Here is an 11,925-nt window from a genome sequence, read left to right as displayed (position 1 = left end):
GCCTTGCACAGACTGGATACATTGTGGCAGAAGCAGAGCCCATCTTGATGAGTAAAGAAGTTTGAAAAATGTCAGTGATGGCTTCCTCTGACTTTTGACTTCCACACTTTCATCTAACAAATCCAACTCCTTGAGCCTAGATGTCAAAAGATCGGCATTCAACTTTGTTAGACCAAGATCTCTGATCAAGTCATTGAGATATCTTTGATTGGGGTAGTATGCACCTCTGAAATTGTAATCTGGATCTTCAACATCTACCTCCTTTTTTACAACATTCTAGAAAGTTTTTTAAAATCCTTGTAAGTTTGAGAAAATTCTTTGTCAGCTACTCAGCACTGAATCTACTTGGAATGTTCTTGAAAATGAGTAAATTTGAACATTTCATTACCCAGTTCACAGAACAAAGGTTGAAGAGAAAAATAGGTCTTTTCCATTTACTTTAGGCATAAGCAATTGGGAAATAACACTTTCTGCCCAGGAACAATAAAAGTAAAAATTTTGTTACATAGTGTAATTTTATTTATGGACATGTTACCTTGAATTTTAACTGGAGATATAAGCATCTGTGAATGTGTCAAAAAAAACTTATTGCAGAAAGAACAAATATGAAAAAAAATTGTTGATTAATACATGATAAGGGTGTTGTTTTATTATAGCCTACTTTTTAACCATTTGTGTATTCAGAAATCTTACTAGTCTTGGTTTTCATATCAATATATAAGGAGTAATGCCAAATAAGTAATTTTTTATATTTGTGTTGAATTTTATCAGACAACCAAGTACATTAATTCTCTTAATTCAGCAGAGGAAAGATGATATACTCTTAGAAAAAGAAAAGAGATGGAACGAAATCAGGAAGAGAAACGCCGTGGGCCGTAACTTGGTGAGCACATTTTTTGCAGTTCTTATAGCTTTACCCAAAATATATGATTTTGTGAATGTTAATTTTTGTTACTGTACATTAATATGCTCAAGTTATTTCTTTGTATATTATAAATATTAAAAACTGTTTTAACATTGTCTTTATATGAAATAAAGTAATATTTATTTTAAATTATAAATTAGTGTTATACTTATATATACATATACAATCTTAAAGCTTCTATGCTATTTATATGAAGTGAAATAAAAATATAATGCTTCACATCAAGCAAAAAATTACCATCAGCTGGAAAACTGCAGATTTAAACAATATCAGTGTTTACCAGTCCAACTAGATGACAGTAAATGGAGCTTTGGGTGCTTTTAGTTGAGGATATCTTTATTATTCATGGTCACCCATTTATAAAATACTTTGATGGTCATCTAGCATATAGTTGGCTTATGTACTGCTCAAACTGTAAACTTGATTACTTTAAAAAACAAAAAGGTATAAATAGTATATATCTAGGTGGGTTTCAATGAATATTGCACCATGCTCAATGCAAAGGAATTCTTCCTTATAATCCCCCAAAATTTTTGTTTTGTTACGTATAACTTCTTTGTATATTAATGTGTTTTCAAACATTGTTTTTGATATCTACTTTCCTTCCAATTCAGGTCAAACATGTGAGACCATCAAGAGTTATTTCCAAGTCCAGCTCAGTAGTGTACAAACAGCTGGTGAAGCCAGATACTCGGAGTTTAGGAGAAGCAGACAAAATTCCTTGGACAACTTCATCATCAAGCCAGAATGAGGCTGAAACTAGTTTATCTGGACAGCACTTAGAAACACAAAATAATAGCAACCTCAGAAACAGCGAATCAATTTCTCAACAACCTTACTCACTTCAGTTGAAACATTTCCCTTCTAATAACAAAAACGTAGTAGAAAATAATTCTGAAAAACAGCTAATTCTATCCAAGCACTCAGGAAACACACAGTTTTTAAAAAGCTCTTCTAGACTGTGCTCTGTAGCTAGTGGTATGAAGAGTGGTCCTTCCTCACAATCTGTAAAAATAGAGTATTCCACAGCAGATAGAACACAAGAGTCAAAATCAGTTTATAAAACAAGTATTATGTCTCCACTTTTATTTCGCAAAAGATCATTTCCTCGAGCCATTGTTCCATCAGCCAGTAGTAACACTCAGGTTTCTCTACTTCAACAAAGAATTACAGGCCAAGACTTAGATCTACATTCTTCTGTATCTGACATTATCAGTGAGACAAGTAAGCAAACAGCTAGAGGGGGACTGCTTGGGGGAAAGGAAGCTTTAGACTTGCCTCTTCCTCGGCCATCTGTGATTCATCATACTGAAAAGGTAGGATCACCACCTCCAGATCAGAATAATTGGTTATCTCAACCTATCTATGAACGGATATCTCCAGCATCAGAACCATCATCTCCTCCTCCAGCAGAGAAGAAAGAATCCAATGTTCTCAATAAAATAATGGAACATATGACTCAGACACTCCCAGAACTAATCAGGAGACATTCACCAGTACCTCCAAATTCAACAGCAGTATCATCAATGTCTTTACTTTCTTTTAAAACAGACCAATGTAAAGACACCCTTTCACCATTGTTTACATCTTCCAAGACAGAATGCCCTTTATTACTAACACCTGCCTTAAAAACAGTGTCTCCTGGTTTATTACCTTCAGTTTGTTCAACAGGATCACCAGTGTTTTTGCCATCAGAATCTATATCAAGACATTTGAATTCTTCTCCCAAGACTTCCACAACAGGATATCAGATATCTTTACCAACAGCTTCAATTACAGCAGGCTCACTGGTATCCTTAGGGCCCACTAGATCTCATCATATGAATATTACACCAGCAAGTAATGATGGTGCAGCTAGTCAAAAAGTTTCTTACACAGGCCAACCTAATTTTCTTCCTAAAAATTTTAAAACAGTTCTTGATGAAGAAAAACATCAGTTTTCAGCCTTGCCATATGGAATGTTACCTTCCGATACTCAGTATTATAACAAACATTCCTTTGCCACTTCAAATTATCAGTATGAACCCATCAAGACTAGAGTGCCTCATTTAAATGGGTCCTTTTCTCACCAATCCAAGAACAGCTTCCATGCACTTGCCATAAGTCCAGCTGTTGAACCCATCTCACCAGTAACCCCAACTCCATCGCCCCCACTCGACTCTCATCATCATATTCCTCAGGAAGGGTTTGCTAAACCTCTCCCTACATTCTTTAGTGATGACAATTACCAGGCACTAGATCTTAGTGTGAAAAAGAATTCCTCAACATTGAAACAAGATCCATCATGTACAAAAGTACAAGAGTATAAAAAGGTCACAACCATTTCCACTGAGCCAGAAGGTTGTCTAGACCTTTCAGTAAAGAAAAAACAGAAAATTGAAATTATAAACCAGTTTAAGTCACCTTCTAATTTCCCTGTTTTAGAAAAAACCTCACAGTTTGTTCAGACCAACTCCACTGCATGGCCTGTCAACAACTGCAAATCACATGCAAACAATGAAATCTCCATACAAGCTCATATAACACATCTAGACACTAAAGTCCCCACACAGGCCCATATAACACAAATAGAGAACAAAGCACCTATGCAAATATACACATCAAATGTATATAGTAAAACACCTAAATCATACATAAGTAGTAGAAACAGAACTCCAACAATGAGTCATATCACACAAGAAATTAACATTAGTGATGAAGCCCCTTTACAGTTTCATACAACACATGTACCCAACAAAGTTTCCAATCATGTGTGCAGCCAAAATATTAAGCCTTCAATTGATCATGAACTTCATTTTTCAAAACATCTAACACCAAATGATGCAACATCAAAATCTTGTTTAACTTCAAAAAATAACTTCCTAGCAACAGACTCTTCAAAGAAAGCCTATGTAACGGAATATAATCCCCAACTCCCACAGTTTATAAACCCACCTGTGCACCCTTATCATTCCCCACTATTGGGTTATGTTCAGCAACCTTTCATGCCCTTAGAAGCAATTCAGGCCAGTGTAGCAACATGCCAGAACATTATTGGTCGAGATTTCTTTAATCTTTTCCCTCAATTATACCATCAATTTTATAAAAGATCTAACACACCATAACTTTAGGGAGTATTTTGTACAGTTAAAAATAGCTTCCTCTGCTGATATTGATGAAGGGTGTATAAAGTAAGTGATTATCAAAACATTCAACACATCTTTGCTTTACACTGTGTTTGTGTGTGTATCTGCATGTGTATATGTATATACATATAAATAAATATATATGTATGTGACATGTAGGTAAATATATATTTACTTCAGTTTAACCTACATGATGAAAGCTGTTATGTATAGTGTATCTTACAAAGTGGGTAATTTTTTTAGTTCCCTTTTCGTTTGGATTTAGTAGCAGACAACTGAATTTCTTCAGGAGTCAGAAAGTAGTTTCAGGATATTCCAAGCTAATGATGTCTAAAATTTTAATGACAACAAAGCATTTGGATAAATTAAATTTGTAAAAAGACATCAGACAACTAACATAATTTCTGAAGCATTTTAGCTCTGTGTAATACATTTATTTTCATCTTTATTGTCAAGTAGGTGTAACTTAAGTATTAACTGAGTTAGTGATAACTTCTACTTAGTACACAGTATACTCTTACAAAAATGTTATAAGTCAAGGAAAAACATCACTAGTGTAACTATGGGGGCATTCCTGAAATGTTCCTTACATTCATGTCATTTTTCATTCATTGTTTACACTCAATAAAATGAAAATTCAGAAAGACATTTTACACTTATTTTTATGAAATGGGTAATACTTGTTCATAATTAACTGGTAAATAGTGCATCTAATATTAAACTTAGAACTTATCATGTGCTCTCACTCCTCTTCCTATAAATCATGGTTACACTACTATTAAACATTAATTGTAGCTCTGAAGACTCTTATTTAATTTGAATGGCAAACAAACACAATTAAAAAGTATTTTAATAAGCAAATGAATTAGAATAGTTTCACATCTTGCATCCAATTTTTTTTTAATTTTCTTATATGTAACTAGATTTTGACCTTCTTCAGTAGTCATTGCCACTGTTAGGCTACATGTAGATTCCTGAATAAGGTCAAAAACTAGATACAGAAAAATAGATGCAAGATGACAAATAAGAATTTTAATAGAAAAAATTAATTTTGTGTACTAATTGCACTGATTATACATCTAGTACATCAAAGTAAAAACTTGTTCAGCTATTAGTGGATGATAAAAAAATGAAGTACTTTAAACCTGAAATTATAAACAAAACATAATACAAGAACTGCCATGCTTCTAAGTATTTACACCAGAGATTATATAATTTAATTGTATTGTTTATACAGTAATGCTAAGCCTATGTTTTTTTGTTATACACCTATGTTGCTCACTGTCAGAATAAAGCATTTTTTGAATAAGGCCACAATTATCTGTCCATAAGCTGTCATTCAGTCACCATTACAATATGGTGTTCATAAATGTTATCTGTCCCAAAGATTTATTCACGTAGTAACATTTTGGTCACACTAGTTTATTTTGGTTGTAGTCTGAAATAATGAGCACTGCATTGTGATAAAATTGGTTTAAAAATGAATAATGTTTTTTCAACAAATGCTTCACTCTGACACCTCATGAAAATATTCTGATAATATAAGAAAAACAACAAACTCTGTGAAGAACACTTGTATTTTATCAAAAAGAAACTGAGTATGTGTACAAAATCCTGATTTTTATTTCTGTATTAAGTTTCATTTTGCTTAATTTTTAGCTAAACAGTGTTTTCACCTGTATTACAATCAGAAGTGTAAATGTTACAGTTTAAAAGAGCTTGAACATCCTCAAACTTTTTATTTATATCTATCATACTATCCAATATGTGATTTCTTAGATATCATAAATTGTTTCTACTATTTAATTATGAATGTTGAAATGCAACATTTTAGGTTTCCTTAAGAGAAAGTTAAACAAAGTAAACAAATTTATGAAACTACAACCTGAATAACAAATGACCTACAATTAAAAAAAAAAAGCTACAACTTTACATCTTACAGTAAAAGTTAAAATTCTCTCAGTAAAGACAATTATTAAGATGAAAATAAACCACCTGATAAATCAAGAATCTTTTACTCTGTGCTGGAAAGGTTGTATAATATGTAACTGTCCTTTGATTTTGCCAATTTGTTCATGTGCATTTCCCCCTCCGTGTGGATTCCTGTACATGGTGAGGGGACCTCCCAGGAAAGGTTCTGTTCTTTCAGTTTACCTCCTCTGGGATCTAAACATCCACCCACGAATTTGCTGTGCATGGCAACCCGTGAAGAGGATCCTGGTGGTTGAGGGGTCCAACCCTAACACACCACTTTGGCCTTGAATTCTTGTAGACAGGCAGCCTTTGGGTGGCCCCCCTTGAGTCAATCGGGTGGTCCACTTGGGTTAGAGTCAACCAAGTACCAGCGTTGGAAGTTCTCAAAGGGTGTTGTGGACATTGTGTCTGATGCTGGTGTTTGGGTATAGTGCTCACGAAACCCTGGCGTTGCTGCAATGTTTTTGCATGAACTTGTAGTGCGTCCCCTCGTAGGGCTCCATGGTGAGTGGGGTCAGTGGGTACCAAAATTTTCCTTTTTTCCTATGTATCCTCCAGTAAAAAATTTAAATACAATAGAGAAAAAACAGTCAATAGGTAAACAACCATGTCTTGAAGACTTTGAGCAGCAATCTTCAACATCTCTAACACCTGTACCCCATTTTCTTACATAACATTCTCTTTCAGAAAAACCTTTAGGGCAAATGTCCCCCTTTTTTATTCAGAAGGGACTAGAGGGTCTTGCTGGCACTCCAAAGTCACTGAAGAAGCTTCGATCTGGAGACATATTGGTTGAAACATCCACAACCCACCACAGTGAACTCCTCTTGAATTCAACAGCAATTGGGGATATACCTATTGAGGTTACCCCTCATTCTACCTTGAATTCATCATGAGGAGTTATTGCTGAGAAGGACTTGAAGAATGTCCCTGAGTCAGAGATTCTTGCTGGTCTCTCCACTCAAGGAGTTTCTGCAGTGAGGTGCATCTCCACTCGCAAAGACAGAGTTACACTGCCGACAAATATCCTACTTTTGACATTTACATCACCACGTGCACCTGCCACCATCAAGGCAGGTTATCTATTTTGTAGGGTATGGCCGTACATTTCAAACCATCTTCGATGTTTCCAATGTCAGAGGTTCGGCCACTCAAAGACGTCCTGTCGTGGTTCCCTGACATGTGCTCGTTGTGGTGGCAAGGACCACGATGCCTATGAGTGTCACATGGACCCACATTGTGTCAACTGCAATGGTTCCCACCCTTCCTACTTTCGTTCTTGCCCAAAATGGTTGGAGGAAAAAGAGGTGCAGCAATTAAAAACGACCCATAGCATTAGTTATCCTGAGGCTCGGAAATTGCCGTCCGCCACTCCATCTCGAACATATGCTGCTGCACTTCGTTCCACAACTACAGTGGGAATGCAGACAGATCTCTCTGTACCTCCAAGAGAATTGTTTTCAAAACAAATGAAAAGCCTTTTGACCTCCATGGTTGAAAAGGTTGATGAATCGACTTCTACACCCATCTCTGTTCCTCCCATACAGTCCAACAAATCTCAAGATCCACATCCTTCGGTTTCAAATACAGGCATTTCTTCTGATACATCTTTTTCTCCAACCCCACGATGCAAAACAATCATTCATTTGCATCTTCAGTCACTGGAATCCCCTTCCAACAACAAAGACCTGCCCCATTGACCCAGGGCAGGATCTATGGAAGTCGATAGACCTCCTCTGAGTGAGGACAGTAAGGAAAAAAGACGTGGTCGTAAACAGAAGGGTTCTCCAGCCACTTTGCCTACTCGTCACTAAAAATGGCCACCTTGATACAATGGAACTGTTGAGGTTTACGTTATAATCTGGATAATATCAAAACACTGATTGCTTCCTACCATCCTGTATGTCTTTCCTTACAAGAAATATTTCTAAAACCTGCTGATACAATCACCATTCGGCAATTTTCTCTGTACAGAAATGGCAGGCTGTGTGATGAACGAGTACATGGAGGGGTGGCACTATTGGTTGATCAGCATGTCCCTACTCTGTCTTTGTCACTCAACACACCCTTGGAGGCTGTAGCCATCCGTGTTTCCTTGGGTCATACCATCACTGTTTGTTCTCTCTACCTGTGCCCTGGAGAGACATATGATCAATCAGACCTTGATGCTCTCATTGAACAGTTGCCATCTCCATTTCTAATCCTGGGGGGCTTTAATGGATATCATCCCCTCTGGGGAAGTGCTGTTATTGATAGGAGGGGTCACTCTGTAGAGCATATGCTCTCTGATCACAATCTTTTTTTTTTCAATACTGGTTCTTCCACTTATTTTCATGCACCTAGTCAGTCCTTTACCTCTATTGATCTCTGGGTTTGCTCCCCTTCATTATTTTCCCATTTTTCATGGAGGGTGGACAATAATCACTAGGCAGTGATCATTTTCCTATACTTTTGAGAGAGACTGGCCGTGGTCGATGCCACCCTACCCACGTTCCCGGAGGAAGCTGGATCAGGCAGACTGGTCCACTTTCACTGCTCTCATAGAACTTGATCCTGCTATCGTGAATCAGCCATCAAATAGACGACTGTGTGGCAGCAGTAACTGACTGTATTATACAAGCAGCTGCTCAGTGTATTCCTAAAACCTCGACACGTTTTCCATGATATCCTCATCCATGGTGGAATCCTGCTTGCCACAGAAGGCTCAAAAAATGGGCCTGGGACACTTTCCGTAGATATCCCACACTTTCAAACCACATCGCTTTCCAATGGGCTCGTGCACATGCTAGGTGGGTAAGACGTCAAAGCCAGAAGGAATCTTGGATTAAGTTCACAACTAGCATATCTTCTACTACCAGTTCCAAGGTCATAGGGGACAGGATTTGAAAGGTCAGTGGGCACTACAATTCTGTCCCCCTCTCCATCTTACTCTCTGATGGCCAAGAGGTAGCTGATGTCCGGAGCATCACCGATACTCTAGGTGAAAGCTTTTGCTGGGTATCAAGCACTTCTGCTTGTTCCTCCACCTTCTTGGCCATCAAGACTCGGGCAGAGCGTTCACCTCTTTCCTTTCAAACTGACTGTCTTTTTTACTATAATTGTCCCTTTACACTGGTAGAACTGAAAATGGCCCTTCATCAGTCTGGCAGTACATCTGTTGGACCTGATGATGTACACTATGACATGCTGCGCTATCTCTCTCCTGCTTCTCTTGATATTCTTCTAACTGTTTTTAACGGATTTGGCAGGAGAATGTTTTTCCTGATGCCTGGTGCCAGGCTGTTATCTTACCTTTCTCTAAACCTGGGAAAGATCCCAAGATTTCTTCACACTACCGTCCAATTGCTTTGACGAGCTGTCTCTGTAAGACCTTAGAGAGGATGGTTAATGCTTGTCTTGTTTGGTTCCTCAAATCAAACAACCTCCTCTCGCCCACCCAGTGTGGGTTCCGACAACAGCATTCCACCACGGACCACCTAATTTGACTTGAAACATCAATCAGAGAAGCCTTTCTCAAACGTCAACATCTTGTTTCAATATTCTTTGACATTGAGAAGGCTTATGACACAACATGGAGGTATGGCATTTTGTGAGACCTCCATTATATGGGTTACGTGGCCATTTACCTATGTTTATTAAAAATTTTTTAATGGACAGGAGATTCCAAGTTCGTGTGGGTTCAACACTTTCCCGTTCTTTTGTACAGGAACTTGGGGTCCCTCAGGGCTGTGTTTTGAGTGTCACACTTTTCAGTATAAAGATAAATGCCATTACTGAACAACTCCCTCTCACTGTTGCAAACAGGCTCTATGTTAACGACTTTCACATCTCGTGTCAGTCATTGAACATGAGATATATTGAGCGGCAACTACAAACTGCCCTCAATTGTGTACTGAAGTGGACTACTGTGAATGGCTTTAATTTTTCTCTCTCTAAAACTGTTTGCATGCACTTTTGCTGCCAACGGGGTATCTACCCTGATCTTGAACTCCGTATCTGTGAAGTTTTGCTGCCAGTGGTCCCTGAGACCAATTCTTGGGGCTTATCTTTGACCGTAAGCTGACCTTTATACCACACTTAAAGCAGCTACGGGTCAAATGCACAAAAGCACTGAACATCCTCTGTGTCCTCTCTTCTGCCAGTTGGGGAGCGGATTGATGCTCTATGTTAAAGCTATATCGTGCTCTTATTTGTTCAAAACTCGACTATGGATCAATAGTCTATGGCTCTGCCAGACCCTCGGCCTTAAAGATGCTGGACCCATTAATCATCAAGGACTTCGACTCTGCACTGGGGCTTTCCGCTCCTCCCCAGTTCAGAGCTTTTACATAGAGTCTCATGAACCTTCTTTGCACCTCTGCCATTTACAACTTTCTTTACTATATGCTTTGAAACTTCACTCTTTACTAAAGCATCCCACCTGGGGTTGTGTTTTCCTTCTTTGATGGTTTGTGCTTTATCCAGCCAGATATTTTACCATTGTTCCTTTTGGCCTTCGCATCCAGGCACAATTGGATGAATTGGGTCTGTCCTTGGATAACATTGCAGAATCCACTGGTCAGTCCATCCCCCCATGGCTTATTACAGCCCCCAAATGTGACCTTTCTTTAAGCCATCTGAAAAAGGCAGATACTCCCAATTGGAAGTACCGTCTTTTATTTACTGAACATCTTTCAAACAACTTTTCTATTCCAATTTATACGGATGGTTCAAAATCAGGTGACTCTGTGGGCTCTGGCATGGTTTGTTGTGGTTCGGTGATTTCATGCAGAATGCCCTCTACATCTTCTGTGTTCACTGCTGAACTGTACACCATATCTCTTGCCCTGGAACTTATTGAAGCTGAGCAGTACTACGACTGCTCTATTTATACTGACTCTCTTAGTTCTCTTGCCTTGGAATCACTTCACATTGGCTCACTCCCTGCTCTTGCTGATATTCAAAACCGACTGGCCCATTTCTCATTAACATCTACTTCTATCCAGTTTTTTTGGATACCAGGCCACGTTGGTATTTGCAGGAATGTGCTTGCAGACATGGCAGCTAAATCTATCTGCTCTGGCACTATCACCACTGTGCTTGTTCCGTACATGGACTATGGTCCTGTATTCAAGGCTCGGCTCTGTGCCAGCTGGCAGTCCACTTGGAGTGAGCAACGTGACAACAAGCTCTTTCAAATAAAATCCTATAATGGGCTTTGGCTGTCTAGCTTCCGTAAGGTTCGGAAGGAGGAAGCTATTCTAACTAGACTATGCATTCGTCACAGTTTTTTAACTGATCATTTTCTTTTACTGTAAATGATGCACCAGTGTGTGCTATTTGTGTGTGTTAAACAGTTTGTGTAACACTAAAATCACTAAAATTTACGAATTTTACTACATTTACTTTACTTTTACCTTTTTACAGGACATTTGGCCATTTTTTATTATGATTTTGCTGTATGTCTTTTAACACTTTTCTTATTTTACCTTTTGATAATGGCTGTTATGACAACGTAACCCGGAACCAGGACTGGAAAGGCCAACTTTAGGTGACTGACGGTGGTTCTTGTACTTACCTGTTAATCTTCCTGGTGGGTTATGATCATTACCATTTTGCTAGAGAAAGTTCTTTACAACTTCTCTTACTCTGCTTTCTCTCTTAACATTGTAGACTAGGTGTCAACATTGATTTTATGCATTTTCTGTTTTTCAATGATGTTTTGTTTTACTTTCATTCCCTTTTATGTATTTTACTACATTTAATTTATTTTTACCTTTTTACTGGATGTTTGGCACAGACAGCATAGCTGCTTTGTGCCATAAAACACTAAATCAATCAATCAATCATATGCATTTAGTGGATGGTGTAAAGTTTGAAATAATAACTTTCATACAAGTCTACAAAACAATGTTGATAATA

General features: G+C 38.0%; 1 protein-coding gene across 6 annotated transcripts in view; it reads left to right on the top strand.

Moving 5' to 3' along the window:
* LOC143229303 (uncharacterized) overlaps positions 1–4,202 on the top strand; it is a 74,884-nt gene extending 70,682 nt beyond the window's left edge. For 5 of the 6 annotated variants that reach the window (XM_076461440.1, XM_076461438.1, XM_076461441.1 and 2 more), the window contains 2 exons: positions 803–883; positions 1,540–4,202. In XM_076461440.1, the coding sequence (XP_076317555.1) occupies positions 803–883; positions 1,540–4,029 (2,571 nt within the window). In that variant the 3' untranslated portion in view covers positions 4,030–4,202. The remainder of the gene's footprint in view (positions 1–802; positions 884–1,539) is intronic. The other variant, XM_076461439.1, reaches the window with a different exon arrangement.
* The last annotated feature ends 7,723 nt before the right edge of the window (positions 4,203–11,925 follow it).

Source organism: Tachypleus tridentatus, chromosome 10, assembly GCF_004210375.1.
Source record: "Tachypleus tridentatus isolate NWPU-2018 chromosome 10, ASM421037v1, whole genome shotgun sequence".
Lineage (NCBI taxonomy): Eukaryota > Metazoa > Arthropoda > Merostomata > Xiphosura > Limulidae > Tachypleus > Tachypleus tridentatus.
This window is presented reverse-complemented; position numbering and strand designations above follow the sequence as displayed.